The sequence below is a fragment of the Hippopotamus amphibius genome, chromosome 12, assembly GCF_030028045.1.
Source record: "Hippopotamus amphibius kiboko isolate mHipAmp2 chromosome 12, mHipAmp2.hap2, whole genome shotgun sequence".
NCBI lineage: Eukaryota > Metazoa > Chordata > Mammalia > Artiodactyla > Hippopotamidae > Hippopotamus > Hippopotamus amphibius.
Window position 1 is genome coordinate 1,594,803 of NC_080197.1, and position 18,444 is coordinate 1,613,246.

General features: G+C 56.3%; 2 protein-coding genes across 3 annotated transcripts in view; one reads left to right on the top strand and one right to left on the bottom strand.

Annotated features, from left to right (window-relative positions):
• The window catches only part of SS18L1 (SS18L1 subunit of BAF chromatin remodeling complex), a 34,318-nt gene extending 21,634 nt beyond the window's left edge, over positions 1-12,684 (bottom strand). For both annotated transcript variants that reach the window (XM_057701481.1, XM_057701480.1), the window contains exon 1: positions 12,442-12,684. In XM_057701481.1, coding sequence (XP_057557464.1) covers positions 12,442-12,510 — 69 coding nt within the window. In that variant the 5' untranslated portion in view covers positions 12,511-12,684. The remainder of the gene's footprint in view (positions 1-12,441) is intronic.
• A 193-nt stretch (positions 12,685-12,877) lies between these two features.
• Positions 12,878-18,220, top strand: PSMA7 (proteasome 20S subunit alpha 7). Its single transcript, XM_057703532.1, has 7 exons — positions 12,878-13,082; positions 14,618-14,744; positions 15,415-15,539; positions 16,170-16,292; positions 16,753-16,872; positions 17,568-17,630; positions 17,991-18,220. The coding sequence occupies exons 1-7, from the start codon at positions 12,987-12,989 to the stop codon at positions 18,081-18,083; spliced, it is 747 nt and encodes a 248-aa protein (XP_057559515.1). The 5' UTR covers positions 12,878-12,986; the 3' UTR covers positions 18,084-18,220.
• The last annotated feature ends 224 nt before the right edge of the window (positions 18,221-18,444 follow it).

The window sequence follows — 18,444 nt, forward strand, 5'->3', positions numbered from 1 at the left end:
CCAGATCCTAAGGGAGACTTTCGGAGGTGGGATGATCTGATTCTGAGGGAGACTTCTTGAGGGGAGATGATGTCACCTGAGGGAGACTTTCTGAGGAGGGATGACCCGATCCTAGGAGAAAATTCTGGAGGAGGAATGACCTGATCCTTAGGGATCTGTGAGGAGGGGTGACTTAATCCTGAGGGAGAATTTCAGAGGAAAGATCACTGATCCTTAGAGACTTTCTGAGGAGGGATGACCCAACCCCAAGCAAAACTTCCTAAGGTGGGATGACCCAATACTTAGATTTTCTGAGAAGGGATAACCCAATCCTGCAAGAGACTTTCTGAAGAGAATGATGTGACCCTGAGGGAGCCTTTTTGAGGAGAGGTGACCCAATCCGTAGACCTCTGAAAGAGATTTTTAGAGAAGGGATGACCTGATCCCAAAGGAGACTTTCTGAGGAGAATAATTCAGACCCTGGGAGAGACTTCCTGAGGTGGGATGACCCAATTCTGATAGAGATATTTTGAGGAGGGATGACCTGATCCTGAGAGAGACTCTTGAGGAGGGATGGTGCAAATCTGAGGGGACTTTCTGAGGAGGGATAAACCAATCTTGGAGGAGACTCTGAGGGAGAGGGACAGATTGTGAAGGAGAATTTCTGAGGAGGGATGACCTAATCCTAAAGGAGACTTTCTGAGAAGGATTGATGGGATCCTGAGGGGACAATCTGAGGAGGGATGACCCAATCCTGAGAGAGACTTCCTGAGGAAAGATGACCTGATCTTGAAGATGACTTCCGAAAGGGAGATGACCCACCCTGAGGAAGATTTTCTGAGGAGGGATGACCTGATCCTGAGAGAGACTCTTGAGGAGGGATGGTGCAAATCTGAGGGGACTTTCTGAGGAGGGATAAACCAATCTTGGAGGAGACTCTGAGGGAGAGGGACAGATTGTGAAGGAGAATTTCTGAGGAGGGATGACCTGATCCTAAAGGAGACTTTCTGAGAAGGATTGATGGGATCCTGAGGGGACAATCTGAGGAGGGATGACCCAATCCTGAGAGAGACTTCCTGAGGAAAGATGACCTGATCCTGAAGATGACTTCCGAAAGGGAGATGACCCACCCTGAGGAAGATTTTCTGAGGAGGGATGACCTGATCCTGAGAGAGATTTCCTGAGGATTAGCTGATCCTGAGGGAGACTCTTTCTGAAAAGAATAACCTGATGGAGACTTTCAGAGGAGGGACTAAACTGATCATGAGGGAGACTTTCTGAGGAGGGACGACCCAATCCTGAGAGAGACTTTGAGAGGAGAGATGATGCAACATAAGACTTTCTGAGGAGGAAAGACCTTAATTGTGATGGAGATTTCCTGAGGGGAGATGACCACCGGAGAGAGAAGTTGAGAAGAATGGCCAGACCATGAGGGAGACTTTCTGAGGAGGAATAACCTGTTCCTTAAAAAAAAAAATTATTTATTTATTTATTTATTTTGGCTGCGCTGGGTCTTAGTTGTGGCATGCGGACTCTTAGTTGCGGCATGTGGGATCTAGTTCCCCAACCAGGTATCAAACCTGGGCCCCCTGCATTGGGAGCACAGAGTCTTTACCCACTGGACCACCAGGGAAGTCCCAGGGATAACCTGTTCTTGAAGGAGACTTTCTGAGGAGGATTGAGGGGATCCTGAGAGAGACACTCTGAGGACGAATGACCTGATCCTGAAGGAGAGTTTCTGAGGAGGGATAACGGATTCCTGAGGCAGACTTCATTAGGAGAGATGACCCAACATGAGGGAGATTTTCTAAGGAGGGATGACCTGATCCTGAGGGAGGCACTTTAAGGTGGGATGACCCAATCCTCAGAAAGATTTCAGAGGAGGGATAACCCAGTCCCTGAGGGAGACTTTCTGAAGAGAATGACCTGACCCTGAAGAAGACTTTCAGAGGGGAGATGACTCGATCCTGAGGGAGACACTGTGAGAAGGGATGAGCCCATCCAAAGGGAGACTTCCTGAGGAGGGAAAACTTGACCCTGAGGGAATCCTTCAGAGTGGAGATGACATGATCCTGAGGGAGACTTTCTGCAGAAGGATGACCCGATCCTGAGGGAAAATTTTGGAGGTGGAATGAACTGATCCTTAGGGAGACTTTGCGAGGAGGAATGACCTGATCCTCAGGGAGACTTTCGGAGGAAAGATGACTGATCCTTAGAGACTTTCTGAGGAGGACTAACCCAATCCTGAGGGAGATTTCCTGAGGAGAGACGACCTGATCCCTAGAAAGACTTTCTGAGTTGGATGACCTGATCCTGAGAGAGACTTCCTAAGGTGGGATGACTTAATATTTAGATTTTCTGAGGAAGGATAACCCAATCCTGAGAGAGACGTTCTAAAGAGAATGATGTGACCCTGAGGGAGGCTCTTTGAGGAGAGATGACCTGATCCTTAGGGAGACTTTCAGAGAAGGGACCATCTGATCCTGTGGGAGACCTTCTGAGGAGGGATGACCTGACCCTGGGAGAGAATTCCTAAGGTGAGATGAGCCAATTCTGATGGAGGTATTCTGAGGAGGAATGACCCAATCCCAAGGGAGGCTTTCAGAGGAGAGATGACCTGATTCCTAGAAAGACTTTATGAGCTGGGACGACCTGATCCTGGGGAAGACTTCCTGAGGGGAGATGACTGATCCCGACGGAGACTTTCTAAAGAGAATGACCTGACCCTGAGGGAGGCTTTGGCAGAAAGATGATCCGATCCCTAGCGAGACCTCCGGAAGAGAAAAGATGCAATCCTGCAGGAGATTTAGTGAGTAGGGATGACTGGGTCCTGAGGGCGACCTTCTGAGGAGAATGACTTGACCCTTAGGGAGACTTTGCAGAAGAGATGAGCTGATGAGTCTTTCTAAGGAGGGATGACCCGATCCTGAGGCAGACACTCTTAGGAGGGATTAGCCCACCTTGAGGGAAACTTCCTGAGGCGTGAAGACCTGATCCTGAGGGATACTATCTGAGGGAGATGACAGGATCCTGAGAGAGACTGTCAGAGGAGGAATGACCCAGTTCCTGAGGTATACTTTGTGAGAGGGGTTACCTGATCCTTAGGGAGACTTTCTGAGAGACATGACCAATTGCATGGGAGACTTATAGAGGTGATGACCTAATTCTGACAGTGACTGCCAGAGGAGTAATGACCTGGTCCCGGGGGGCATCTTCTGTAGGAGAAGTAACTGGATCCTGAGTGGGCACTTTCTGAGTAAAAATGAGGCAATCGCTAGGGAGATATCCTGAGCAATAACCTGATCCCAAGGGAGAGTTCTCTCCCCGTCTTAACCAGCCAAACACCAAGTATGCAGGTAGAATGAACACACTTCCCTAACATGAAAAGGAAAATGCATCTTCCAACCAAATGAGTGCAATAACTGACCCACAATCTTGAAAAATGTCAAGGTTTTAAAGACAGAAAAGATGGATGAACAATTCCTTACTGTGGAACTGAATGTATGTGACTTGGGATTTTATTCTATCAAGCACATTACTGGGCTAAATGGGGAATCAGAATTAGGTCTGAAGATCAGATAACAGTCCTGCGTCCATGCTAGCGCCCACATCCCAATCTCTGTTCTGTGGTTATGTCTTTGTTTTTAGGAAAGTGATACTTGGACACTTTGGAGTAAAAGGGTATCGTGTCTGCAACTTACTCTCAAACAATTCCGGCAAAAATAATATTTATACACAGGGCATGGGGGGGGGGGGGCAGGGAGAGGAGCAGAGACCAAGTGAGGCAACATGTTAACTTGGTGAATCAGGGTGAAGAGAATATGGGAATTCTTTTAAAGGTTCATGTCCCATACACCTTTTCTCAGGAATCTATAAAATGATGTGCTCCCCTAAAACAAGGGGGCAAATGCCAAAAGGGGAAGACTTCAGACCAACACAGAAACCTAAAGAACGGGGATCATGGTGGAGGGAGTCCCATGGAAGCCCAAGAGCAGCCCTGAGACCATAAATCTGACAACCTGAGCTGAGGAGGCATCCATGGCTGGAAGAGTCTGCGGTAAACTAGTGAGAAGTGATTAAAAAGAAAGTGAGACTGCCAACTCCAGGGAAAAGACAAGACTGGGCAGGAGAAATGATCCTATAATCCTGTATGGAACAGCAGTTATATCAGCACAACCAGAGGTGGATCTAATCCCAGCCACCAGGAAGCCATCCCGGGGAGCACAGGTGTGTGGTGGGGGAGGGGCATGCAAATGAGCCAAGTCCCCCTTTTCTATCGTCATCATGTGAGATCTATAAATGTTACGGACTAAATATTTGCTGTTTCCCCCAAACTCCTATGTTGAAGACCTAACTCCCCATGTGAGGGCATCTAGAGGTGGTACCTTTGGGAGGTAATTAGGTTTAGATGAGGTCATGGGGGTAGAGCCCTCATCATGAGATCACTGCCCTTGTGAGAAGAAGACAACACCAGAGCTCCTGCATCCACCATGTGAAGACAGAGTGACGGCAGCCAGCCATCTGCAAGCCAGGGAGCAGGTCCTTGCTGGGAACCAAACCTGCCACATCTTGCTCTCAGATTTCCAGCCTCCAAGGGAGGCTGTGACAAATGAATATCCATGGTATTCTGTTATAAGGGCCCAAGCAGACTCAGTGAACATACAATGCCTAAAACTAAAATCATTCAAGTAGCCGTTGGTTTAGCAATGACGAGAGCAAGAGGGTACTGCTGGGAGGTGGGAAACAGAACAGGGGTGGAAGAGTGACCCCCAAAGTTTAACATAAGCCCCACAATGCTATTTGATTCTTTATGTGCAGGCATGGTTTTGATGAGTACAAAATCTAACCTAAAAACAAGAAATAAGTGACAGGAGGGAAAACCTGGCTCTCTCCAGATTGGAGATTACAAATATAGACTTTATTTATGTATTTGTGTTCATTGAAATTTCTAAAACAGGCATTTGTTAGTTACCGTTTAAAAGGTGATTTTATTTTTATTATTTTTTAAAGTTTCTTCTTTTGATCTTTTCAATTTTTTTACTTAATTTTTTTTCTTCTTTCATGTTGGAGCACAGTTGACTTACAATGTTGTTAAACAGGTGATTTTACAGAGTCTGGGATTGCCAGGGCTGGGCGGGTCCAGGGGCTCACCTACTCCTCTCTCTACCTGGTGTGTGTCTAAAACTGTGTATCCACACTACATAGCTGAAAAATAAAGACACCACTTACACTGATGGGAGGATTAACAATCTACCTCTTCGCGTACTCAATGCTGTCTCCTGAGCTTTCTCACAGGTGGTTCTGTGTATTCCTGCACCAGAAGGCAGTACCCTCACTCTCTACCCTCTCGGGAAGTCTGATTTTCTACAGGTTCAGGGTTGACAGGAGATGTCACAGAGAAAGGATCTGGAGACTCTTAAGGTATGAAGGCTGAAACCCAAGTGCCCAACGTGGCCCAGGTCTCCAGAGGCGAGGATGCTGGGGCAGAGAGTAGAGAAGGTGGAAAAGCTGGAGCTCAGTGTTGAGGGTGTCGGCTGCCGAGTGGTGGTGAGATCCCTGTCTCTGAAAGCCCGTCCTAGGCCCAGGCAAGCAGGACGAGGAGGTGGCCAGACCCCACCCTTGCTCACGGTAGCACAGGCGGCAGTCAGCTGCAGTCAGGGAGAGATGGCGGTGGGCACACGTCTGCTCGGTGCCACAAGGCGGCAGCGTGCCGGTCATGATCTTGGCAGTGGGAATAGGGGTGGGGGCGGGGGGGAGGCACCCAGGGATGATGTCTGAGCTGGGGCAGGGAAGCTGACTGGGACGCACAGGTGGAGATGGAGGAAGGGCAGCCCAGGTGCAGGGGACAGCACAGGCAAAGGCCCGCACAGCGAGGCGTGTCCAAAAATGGAGACAAAAGTTCCACGAACCTGGAGCAGAGACTGTGGCAGGTCAGAGACAGGCAACGGTGGGGCAGCTGGGGGACAGGGAGTCCTGTGCCCGGCAGAGAGGGTGGCTTTCTGCACCACAGCCTGGGCTGCCCGCAGAGGCCTATGGGACCAAGGTCATGACACACACGGGCGCATCTGTCACCTGCGGCTGCGTCACAAACATCCCCTCGCACAGTGGTGAAAACAAGTTTCTTAGTTCTCATGATTCTGAGCCTCAGGGCGGGTCTGCTGAGGGTCTCACGTGGGGGGGTGAGGTTGGGGCCTCCTTCTGCATGTGGCCGTCCTGGTGGCCTCTGGGCTCGGGAGGGCACCCAGAAGCACAGGCCTCGTGAAGCCTCTGGGCGCTGGCTGACGTCTTGGCAGTCAGAGCATCTTGACACTAAGCCCAGTGTCTCTGCTGGGGTGGGAACAAGGGCCCAGAGCCGGGGAGTGTCCTTCCTCGGCTGCTGTCTCCGTGACAATGGACCACAGGCTTTACGAGGGACTGGACTCAGCCGCAAGGGAACTGCTGAGTCGTGTGGGGGCTCCACTGGCTGTGAGGAGGCGCAGGTGAGGAGGCAGGGCTGGGCTCAGAGGACGAGTCTGGGGCTGTGGACACCACAAATGGGGTCCTGCCTGGGCAAGTGAGGGAGTGAGGATAACAGGGAACTGGGAAGGGGAGGGACTAGGGGGTCCTAGAGCCCACAGAGAGAGTGGGGCACAGGGGCTGAGGCTACCGGGGGAACCCTGGTTGAGGATCTCTGAAGAGGGAAGTGGCCCCCCCATGACAACCCTAGAATAGGGGCCACAGAAGCCCTGAGAGAGGCCTGGAAGCCCTGAGGCTTGCTGCCGAGGGGGGCTCAGGTCACCCCACAATGGTCAGAAAGACCCTTCACGATGTCCTTGTGGCTGTTTTTGTAATGAACAAAGGTTGCCTCCCTTTAAATGGGAAGAGGTTCACGGACGTGCTAAAGTCCCGGAGGCCCCAAGGTAAGGGTGGGCCTCGCACCTCCCACCCATGGCTGCCACTCCAGCCAACCCTGCCTGGTTCTGGAAGCATCCCCCACCCCCTCGCTGTGCGTACACATGGAGCATTCCCATCCTGCTGGTCTCCCATCCTCCCTGATGTCTTGGAAACTGTCCTGTATCAGCCACGAAGATCCCCCCTCGTTTCCTAAGCTCCAGAGAATTCCACGGAACAGAGACATAGCACTCAGTCGGTCTCTGGCTTCTGCAGCTACAAACGAGGCCGCAGTGCACGCCCCCCGACACCGGGTGAGGTCATTCCTGGGACGTGTGAGAGGGACGAGCCTGGGGTGAGCGGCACCAGGTGCCTGGACCTCCCTTCCCGCCGCAGCTCTCGGGGCAGACAGTGCTGATGGGTCAGGGCTGCTTCTCCTGAGCACACGGCCGCCACCGCCCCAGAGGATGCACGAGCTGCACCGGCGCCACAGACTCTGCTGCTGGATGCTGACGGGACCCCTTCCGATGTTCACCTGATTGCAGATCCACGAATCATGTGTGTGGGTTTCAAAAAAGGCCAAACCTTCCTCCCACGGTGTCCCTGGGAGGGGCTGGCCCCCGCCTCGTGATCCTACCTCTGTGTCCAACACACACGTTCAATCTCCAAAGATGCCAAGGACACAGTAAGACACATTAACGTGGACACAACTGCAAACACACGTCCATCTTCCTCAGGCGACGCGGGGTCACTTCCTGTCTTCAGTCACCGAACGTGGCTCCCTTTGCCTCTTCACACGACGAGGCCGGACTCGGTGGTTTCCTGCGGTTTGGAACCACTGCCCCTTCAGAACCCACTCATCGCTTCCGGTCAAGATTCCGATCAAAGGGCTGAGACTGTCACCGACAAGGTCGCGCGCCTTCCTGTGCCGGGCGATCACGTTTAACCACGAGCGCAGCTGTGAGGACCCGACGATGTCATCCTCCTTAAAAGAAGGAACCCGAGGCCCAGCGGGGCAGGGCTGTGCGCTGTCACAGCTGAACGAGAATCGGAACCCAGGAAACCACCCCCAGCTCCCCGGGACTCCACCCTCACCCCCACCCCAGGGCCCACCGCCCACCACCCACCCCCGTGCCGAGAAGAACAGGGAGCAGCCCTGGTGCGATCGCTATCTGCTCAGGAGCTGTGCTGGCCGAGGAGGGGGGTAGGGGGTGGGACCACGTTTCAGGAGCCTTCACTGCACAAACATCCAGCACCTTCTCCCGGAGCCTCTGCGTCCTATCCCATCCACACGGCAGGGGGCGCCGTCGTGGTGCCCGCCACAGATCGGGCAGTCCTGTGACTTGGGGACATCAATGCTGGGCTCCCCCACTCCGGGGTGGGATGGCAGCTGCTACGCGCAGCCCGCGGATCACAGGGCCACTGCCCTCTGACTCCCAGCACAGAGGCCGGAGCCCAGGCCCTGACCCACCAGCCCAGGGAACAGGCTGGGGCAGAGGGCTGGGCAGCGGGGACACCTGTGAGTGTCACAGGACCCCAGGCTGCCGCCCCCTCTATCTGCCTCCAGACTCTGGAAGACAGGCAGCCCTGGAGGAGGGCAGGCGACTGCCTGGGGTGCGGGGTGGGGGGTGGACATTATCCAGATGCTTCCATCTTCCACCAGAGGGCCCCCAGGACAACACCTGTGGGGGAGGGGGGCCTGCAGGAGGGCTCAACACCAGGTTTCACGGGGCAGAGAGGACAGAGGCCTGGCGGTGGCTGTTCCCTCCCGGAGAACACACTTCCCCATCGGCAGGGGCTGCACGCAGACCTCCACAGCACAGGTTCAAGTGCATTCAGAGGCAGCACCCTGGCCCAGGCCCCATCCCCGCCCCTCCCCAGCACTGGCCCCAAGGACCAGAGTGAGGGGACACCACCACTCCCCTTCCCAGAGACCCTTCCCAGGCCTCTGCCCACGGGGAAGAAAGCACTTTCAGAAACAATCAGATGGCCAAGCTGTGGAGGTCTGGAGTCCCCAGGCCATCCTCGCTGTGGAGACAGCTCGACGTTGTGACATGGCCCATTCACCTCCCTCATGAATTCGCCCAGGTTCTTTAAGAGAAGTTCCAGGTCTGAGAGAACACAGGGCATCCCCCCCAACCAGATGGCCAGCCCTTACCCCAGTGTCCCCACCCCTGCCCCTGGGCACAGAGGACACAGGGCCAGGCAGCCACCCTGCTGGTCTCACCCTCCCTGACCAGCCCCGCACCAGCAAACACGCCGGCTGCCCCCCGTCCAGCAGCCCCCGTGGAGCCGGTCCCCCTGTACGAGGTGCTGCGGGCACAGAGGGACAAGACACCACGGCCGCTCCCCGGCCAAGGACACCGATGCGGACATTAAGGACAAACGTGACATTTATTAAGCAACTACTGTGTGCCAAGTGACAAACAGGCCCCCCACGCCAGCCGAGGCACACGCCCCGGGGCCCCTCCAATGTGCCTCCGCCCAGCCACACGGCCCTCCGCCCCCACAAGTGGTGTCCCAAACCAGGGACAGCAGCTCAGGGCAGGTCCCGGCCTGCAGACCAGCTGGCCAGGTACAGGGCCCACTGCCCGCGTCCACCTCAGGACCTCCGGCAAAGTTATGCCCCCTGTGGTTCTCACCTGTGTCGCACCTGCACAAACACTATGCTTGGTCACCACAAGCAAAGCCACCTGAGCACGCAGCCCAGGCACCCCAGATCAGGCTGGCTCTCCCAGCCCTGCCAGTTTGGGTGCCTGTAACTGCTTCCTGCAGGCCACAGGTAGGACCACCCATGACTCCCTTAATCTTTGAGACCCTTCCTACCCCTGCTCCTTGGTTCTTGTCTGGTACACCCCTCCCCCAAATATCCTCTTTTATGAGTTGAACTGTGTTCCTCAAAATAATACGTTCAAGTCCCAACTCCCGGCACCTGTGACCATAGTCTTATTTGGAAATATGGTCTTTGCAAACGTAATTGACTTACATTTGAGGCCACGTGGATTAGGGTGGGCCTAAATCCTATGACTGGTGTCCTTATGAGAAGAGGGAAATTGGATGCAGAGACACACACAGGAAGGAGGCCATGCGAAGATGCAGACAGAGATCGGGGTGATGCGTCTATAAGCCCAGGAGCTCCGAGGACTGCCAGCAACCCTCAGAAACTCAGAGGAAGGCCTGGAACAGATCCTCCTCAGAACCCCAGAAAGTGACCAACCCTGCCAACACCATGACTTTGGACTCTGGCCCCTGGAACTGTAAGAAAATCAATTTCTGCCGTTTTAAACCACCCCATTTGTGGTAATCTGTCACGGCAGCCACAGGAAGCGAATCCCACTGCCTGTCCCAAACACGTGCACTGACGGAACCAGTGTCACAGACGCTCCAGCATGTACTCAGCACTGACTGTGCCAGACACTGTGCCTACCTGGGGACACAAGAAGAACAGGTCAGCAACATGAAAACCTGGGAGCCCAAGTGATGTGTCAAAGTGCTGCACTCACTACAGGACTGCAAAGGGGGCGGGAGGAGGGAACATTCTGGGGGGCCTTGAAGGTTGAGTAGGAGTTTGCCAGGCAGGCTCCTATCCAAATATACTCTAAGGACAAGAACATACTTCCTGCTCTCTCTCTACCAAGCAGGCTTCCAAGGAAGCCCTGGCTTTTCTCAGTGCTCCGAGCACCAACTTGTGCTGTGGGCACAGCTCACGTGAGTGCAGACCACGCCCCTCTCAGCCCTCTCAGAACACCAGCAGAAGAGCCCTGGGTACACACACACACTGACAAAACACCAAGGTGAGTACACAGACTTTACCCCTATCAGATCAAACCAGATGACAGCCTAAGCTGAAGATGCATCTCCGATGGTCAGCAGGCAGATCTGCTGCCTGGGATGCAGTCTTTCCGATCTGCTGTTTGGGAGCAGCGCTCCGACACACTTTCGCCTGGAGACTTTGGAGAGCTTTGATAAGGGGTGGGTGCAAAGCGCAAATAACTGGGTGAATGTTGATGCCAAGGCCCCTTCAGGAACAGAGACTATACTCATAACACTTAAAGCTCCAAAAAGCCAGGGTCCCCAGACAGGGCGCCCCCTAGAGACGCTGTGTGGGTTCGACTCCTGGTGCACCACTTACCAGGGGGCGGGCACTTAGCTCCCTTATGCCTGGTCCCTGGTGGATAAAAGGGGGATGACAGTAACCACCAGGTGAAAGCCAATGAACTGAGACCTGCAGAGCGCTTAGAATAAGGGCTGGTATACAGTAAGCACTCCACAAGTGTTGGCTGAACAAATAAAAATGCCCCACTTTTAAACCTCTATTTTTCCTGTTTCTCAAGTCACCTCTTTCCTATCTAGCACATACTGAGGCTCCTCATTTGTCACAACCAGTCAAGCAAAATTAGCCTCAAAATAGTCAAGAGGCTGAAGACAAGTCTACCAGATCCCCGCACAACATCCAGGAAGCAGGGCCACGACCACAGAAGGGAATCCCTTGGGGGAAAAAGAGGCACACGGAAACGAAGGAATACTGCCAAGGACGCCCGGTTAGAATAGAAAGCAACGTCGCCACCAAGACACTGAGAAAACTCAACTGGAAATGACTCACACCTCGTTTCTCCTGAGCTTATCTTCCAAAGGGAAACAGAAAAATTCAACTCTCAATTTCAAAACTTAAGGCTTTGTTAAAGGCGCCCCCAAACCCACGAGAAGGTTATCTCCAGAAACTTACAGAACACGGGCAAGGCTGTAAAGCGAATCTGTAAAGTTTATGTCAGGTGACGAGGCGGGCGTCTCGCCGAAGAACAATCTGACACGCGAATGAGGGCGGCTAAGCTCGGCCCGCAGGTCGGCCCCGAGGTGTCGCGCGCTGCTTAAAGGGCTGCGGGGCTGCTGCAACGGCGTCCCACACTGGGGATGGGCCCGTGTGCGCCCCGCAGTGCCAGCACCTACGGCGGCGGGCGTGGCCCGCTGCCGGGACGGGTCCCCGTCGGCGCGTGCGCCCCGTGGCCCCTCCACCAGTCAGGGTGCGCGCAGGGGCCGGGGCCGCCCACCGCGCGGCACCCCTGCTTTCGCCAGCCAGGCGGGTCCCCTCTGCGCAGGGGGTGGCCGGCGGACATCACTCTCCGGGCGCCCGGTCCCGCCGCCCTGCGCCCCTGCCCGCGGCCCCAAGGACCGCGAGTCACCACCGCGCCCGGCGAGGCCCCGGGTCGTTCTCGGCCTGGCTCCACGGACAGCACCCCGCGGGCGGCATCCCTCGGACACCGGCTCTCGGGCGCCGGGTCCCGCCGCCCCGCGCTCCTGCCCGCAGCCTCTGGCCCCGAAAGCGGCGGGTCCCCACTGTGCCCGGCGCGGCCCCGGGTCTTCCCGGCTTGGCCGCGCCGACACCGCCCCGCGGGCCGCCCCCCGCCTCTGCCCACGGCCCCCGCGCGCCCCCGCCCCAGCGGGCGCACGCGGGCCGCGGAGCGCGCGCGGGGCCACGGCGGGGTCGCGGCGGCCGGCTGCGCCCCGGCTTTGTTCGCGCCCCGCGCCCGCCGGCTGCCCTCGACCCGGCCCCGCACCCGCCCGCACCCCGCGGCCCCCCGACCCCCAGCCCACCTTCTGGATAGTCTGCTGCGTGACCTCCCCTTTGCCTCTCGGCCGGGCGGACGCGAAGGCCACCGACATGGTCGCGGGTGCGGGATCGGCCCGAGATCACCGGGGCTTATTCTCCGGCTGCTCTCGGCCGCCCCAGGCGCTCATTCTCCGCCGTCGCCGGGGGGGCGGGGGGCGCAGGGGACGCCGCGCCGTGGGCCCGCCCGCCCCTCCGCCGCCGCGTCGCCCCCGGGCCCGCCGCGCCGCGCCCCCGCGCCCCGCCGCAGCCCGAGACCGAGCCCCGCACGGCGCCCCGGGCAGCCGCCCCGCGGCCCGCACCCGGCCCGCCGCCGCCGCCGCGCCGCCCCCCGCGCCCGGCCGCCGGTGGTTCGGCCCGGCCCCGCCCCGGCGCGCGCGCGCCCCGTCCGGCCCCGCCCGACGCCCGCGGACGCTGCCTGACGCCCGCGGACGCCGGGGGCGGGGGCGCGGGCGCGGCGACGTCGTGAGGCGCGGGCTGCGCGGCCGTGAGTTTGCGCTTTTCCCGGCCCCGGCCGCGTCGCCCCGCCGGCATGAGCTACGACCGCGCCATCACCGTCTTCTCGCCCGACGGCCACCTCTTCCAAGTAGAGTACGCGCAGGAGGCCGTGAAGAAGGGCTCGACCGCGGTGAGCGGGGAGGCGGGCGCGGGGCCAGGCGGAGGCCCCGCGGCTCGGGGCTCGGGGCGGCGCGGGGGTGCGGGGCGCACGCGGGAGCCGTGGCGGGGGCGTCGCCTCAGGGAAGGGGCGTCGCGAGCCGCGGGCGGGACTCGCGAGGGCGGGTGGGGCGGCTCTGCGGGCGCCGGCTTCCGCGGACGGGCGCGCGGGGCTGCTCGCGGCTCGGCGGGCGCTCTGCAGGCCGCCGCCTTCGGGGCGCGCGTCCGTGTCCGGGCCGTGCGCGCGCCCGTCTCCGCCGCCGCCATCTTGGCGGGGTCCCGGGGGTGGGGGGCGCGGGGCTGCGGGAGGCAGGCCCCGCCCCGTGCGCGCGCCGCACGCCTCGCTCCCGGAGTGAGCGGCTCGGGGGAGCTGTCTGGACGGCCCCCAGTAGCCTGCCCCCGCCCCCGCTCCCCCCGGAGAGCAGGCGCCCTCGAGGTACGGCTCCGCCTGGAGAACAAAGGGCGGCCGGTGTCAGCATCAGCCCTGCCGTTCCCGGGCCGCTGGCGCGGCGGGCAGGCTCCCTCTTGGGTCCGACTGCTGAGTCCTCCCCCGCCTGGACACTGCTCCCGACCCGTGCCGCCTGGCACCTGAGCGCGTCTCGTGTAGACCCCTGCTTCAGGTGTAAGCACGTGCTGTTTTCAGGACGCACGTCAGTTTCATCACCGGTCAAACGGGGTGATGGGTTTTCTTTTATCGCCTGGTTGCAGAGGTTTGAGCGGGCAGAGAGAAAACACATGCGGTACTGTAAATTTTGAAGTATTTTTCATTTCTTGAATCTCTTTGGAAATTAAGGCCGCAATCCATCCTGTGACCTACCTCATCTGACACCCCCCTCCACACACACACACTACCGTGGGCCAGCCAGGGTGGCTATGTTTGCTTAACTTGACCACTGCCTCTGGGCCTGGCCTTCTGTCCCTTGGGAACTTTGAAGACCAGGGAAGACAGTTCACGCGAAAGCTCGTTGAAATCCAGACCCTGCCAGCCAGTGCTTCTCTGCAACCCACGTGGAGACTTCCAGGGTGATGCCAAACAGCCCACTGTGCCTGGGGACAGCCCCTCACGTTGAAGAATTAGCTGGTGAAGAGGTTCCTTTTCAAGTGATTGTCTCTCATTTGTGCCTGCTTCTGCTTCAATTGGGGAGTTTAACTGGCAGTGGTTGATTTTCTCCCCCCACTTTTTTGATACATCTTTTTCCCTGCTACAGTGTCAGCCATAGACAGAAAGCCATGGGCCTCCCTGTAATAGTTGATACGTTGTCCACCTGATACCATGTCAAGCACTTCCCCACCACTGTGCACATTGGTTTCAAGAGTGCAGGAGGTGGCATTCCCCGGCGGTCCAGTGATTGGGACTGGGTGCTTTCACTGCCGTGGCCCGGGTTCAATCCCTGGTTGGGTAACTAGGATCCTGCCAGCCTTGCAGCATGGCCCAAAAAAAAAAAAAAAAAGTGTGTGCGCGGGAGGGTTTTGGTATAATTTTAAGTGCCCTGTTGATGTTTATTGAAGGTTGGTGTTCGAGGAAAAGACATAGTTGTTCTTGGTGTGGAGAAGAAGTCAGTGGCCAAACTGCAGGATGAAAGGACAGTGCGGAAGATCTGTGCTCTGGATGACAATGTCTGCATGGCATTTGCGGGTGAGTCTGGGGTCAGTGCTGTATTCCTTAGTCTCCTAGAAGAACAGTGCTCTGGAGGTTAACCTGGTGGAAGGGCTTTTGAGAGATGTGTAAGTTGGGAAGACTGAAATCATTTAAAAGAAAGATTTGCCTTTAAGAAAAGGGCTGGCCACGGGGCGGGGGGTGTCTTCCCCAGGAAGCTGAAGCCTAGGGGCTAAGTGAATAAACACCCGCAGGGTAAGGGGCTGTGCTGTCACTTTCATTGCTGCTGGCAGGAGAAGAGTCAGCTGTCCACAGCTAACTGCACCTGTGAAGTGGGGAGAGCTGGACAGCAGCCTGCTCTTGGGATGTGCAGTGTGTTCTTGCATCCCTGTGGTTTCATTCATTTCCTTTCTCGGCAGGAAGATCCCAGTTTACTTAAACTAGAGATTGACTTGCTTTGTCAAAAAAATTAGTGTTTTTATAGCCTGACATAGAGCTCCTCGTACACACAACCTTCTCCAAGCTGCTCACAGAGGCCCCTGGTTCCACTGTCGAGCACTCAGAATGACCTTGGTGCTGGGTATCAGAGGACCGGTTTTAGAATCTTTGCCCAAGGTTAACTGCTGTCCACTCGTGGGATCTGCGCTGCCCTCCATGATGGACCGGACGAGGCGTGGCTCAGGGGGAGTTGTCTTTGTGGTCTTTGCAGGCTTGACTGCTGACGCGAGGATAGTCATCAACAGGGCCCGGGTGGAATGCCAGAGCCACCGGCTGACCGTGGAGGACCCGGTCACCGTGGAGTACATCACGCGGTACATCGCCAGTCTGAAGCAGGTGCGTGTCTGCCTACGGCGGCTTGGCTCTGGCTATGAGCACTCAGTGCTTTGCGTGGAGTGTCCTGCCGCAATACCTCATGTGGCTGCACACGTCAGCATGGGGAAATCAGGAAGCTGTACTTGTTTCACACACGCATTCCTGGCCATGACGTCTCCATGTGTGACTTTACCGTCATTTAGCCTTTCTGGTGTCATCTGTCACGGTCGTGTTGTGTTGAGTGGCAGGGGGCAGTCCAGGTTCACGTCTCCAGAGGGAAACGGTATCGTTTTGGTTGTTGTTCTGAGTGACCAGTCACGAAGCAGTTGGGAGGGGTGAAAGCCACCCCCACTCTGGTGAAGTCTTAGCCACCTGGGAACCAAATGTGTAGGCAGATTGCATCTGCTGTCAAAATAGTTCCAAGTAGCCCCAGCCGTGCTCCATGAGGTGGTTCTGGTGTTTCTAGGAGTGAAAATGCAGCCAGGGAAGGAGGAACGTGGAAGACCACAAATAACCTGGACGTGGGCTTCATTTATTTCCATCCCTTCATGGAAAGCTGTGTTTGAAACGTTGTGTGTATTTTATTCACGGGGGGTTCTGGGGGGCCGTCGTGCCGAGGCAACGGTGTCACTGAGTCTCTTTTTCTGCTAGCGCTACACACAGAGCAACGGGCGCAGGCCATTTGGCATCTCTGCTCTTATTGTGGGTTTTGACTTTGATGGCACCCCCCGGCTCTACCAGACTGATCCCTCCGGCACGTACCATGCCTGGAAGGTGAGTCCCTGACAAAACAGAGGGGCTTGGGGCCATCTTGCCAGTAGAAGCAGCTTTGGAGGCCATTGGGAACTTGAGCTGGCCTAGTCCTACAGACAGGTGTGTACACGTTGTGTTCACAGCACTTGTGACTTGGGAGCTGAGGAGTCGTTAAGCGTTGCTGTTGGAGAGAAAAGGACAGCAAGGTGTAAGGATACGCGGGGAAGTCAAGTTGCCCATGTATCTTTCAATAGGATGCTGTTCTTGGTAGGAGTTAGCACAGACTCCAAATACCCCTTTGCAAAAAGAAGTGAGGTGGCAGGCCTGGAGTACAGGCCCCCCTCCCGCCAGGCTGCCTCACCACAGTGCACAGGAGCAGAGTGGCGCGGGCTGGCCTGCGTGGGGGTGGGGCACGGGCGTGTTCTTGGGCTGGCTCTGGGCTGTCACGCTGTGCGCCGTATAACACACAGCCCTGTTTCAGGCCAATGCTATAGGCCGGGGTGCCAAGTCAGTGCGTGAATTTCTAGAGAAGAATTACACCGACGAAGCCATCGAAACAGATGATCTGACTATTAAGCTGGTTATCAAGGCCCTTCTGGAAGTAAGTTTGTGTTTGAAACCTGGACAAGATGGTGAAGACCCCCAGGCCGTGGGGGTGGTGCTTGGGCTGGGCGGGATGGATGGCACAGAACGCAGCAGCTGATGTATGGGCAACAAGGAGGCGGCGAGGGCACCAGCAGTACCATCAGGCACCGCTCTGGTGCTTTATCAGCTCCTCATATGTCTGGGGAGTCCGAGTACCAAGAGGCTAAGTTGCTTGGCAAGAGCTCAGTCTTTCTGATGCTCAAGCCACTACTAGAGTCAGGAAATTAGAAGAACTGGGAATAATGGATGGCAGCCACGAGGCTTTGGACTTTGTCAAGACCTTGGAGGTGCTAGGGGGTGAAGCCAGAGGCAGAGGGCCTCATGGGTTTAAGGCCGGGCTGGGGTCCAGATGTCAGGGCTTAGTGGTGCCAAAGGCTGCAAGTAGATGAGAGGGCCGTGAGCACACCTGCAGTGCAGGAGGAGGGACCACAACCTTGACCAAATCCAACTGCCAGGAGAGGGGGTGCAGGTATCCCAGAGGCCTCTGCACATCAGCGTGCAGCTAGGACACACGCTTTGGGTGCTGGGACCCCCGTGCCCCACCCCCTCCCCTTGTGTGGCAGTGCTGGGTTTCGGTTCACAGGGCACATAAGGGTGCTGTTTGGTCTTGAGGTGGGTGAGGTATCTTAACACTCTTCTCTCTCTTCCAAGGTGGTTCAGTCAGGCGGCAAAAACATAGAACTTGCTGTTATGAGGCGAGATCAGCCCCTCAAGGTAATCATCAAGTTGGTTTGCTGCACTTACCTGTGGAGTATCCGCAATGGTCAGGGCAGGGGCAGTGCACATCCAGGACCATTCTGATGTGGCTTTAGCGCCGAGAAAGGTTCTTTCCCGGGATCCCCACAAATGAGGCGAAAACAAAGCATTCCCGTTGTTGATCTCGTGGCGTGCTGAAAACCTCAGCTGTGCGCGTGTGCTGCTGCTTTCTAATAATCACCTACACATCAGTTCCAACTTGTTCCCTGGGTCAGGCACACGTGGCCTTGCTTTCCTGTAGAAGCAGCTACCACGGGCATCTGGGGCTTATGTTCGGGGGCACCTTGTGTGGCTAACCATACACTGTTCCTTTGGTAGATTTTAAATCCTGAGGAAATTGAGAAATACGTTGCTGAGATTGAAAAAGAAAAAGAAGAAAATGAAAAGAAGAAACAAAAGAAAGCATCATGACGAGTGAAACTTTGCTTGTAGCAATTTTTAAATTCAAATCATGGCTGGTTTTCAGAAGGACGTGTAGGCATCTCCATTCCATTTATCCATATATTGGCCAAGCGTCCTACAATAAACTTCCCTGTTTTTTAACCTTTCTTTTAGAGGCAAATGTATTTTTGAGGCGTGTTGAGAGCTCTTTAGAAAACGTGCTCACTTGGGTCTGTGGAGCATTCCTTTCAGCCTCTCCTCACCAGGCTCTAAGGCAAGGTGGTGGCTGAGTGGGGCTCCTGCCTTGGGGGTTGTGGAGAGGCTTCACAGGGTCCACACTGCTGTGGACAGAGGTGCCGTGGATGCGGAAACTCGGGGTTTCTTCCCTTTG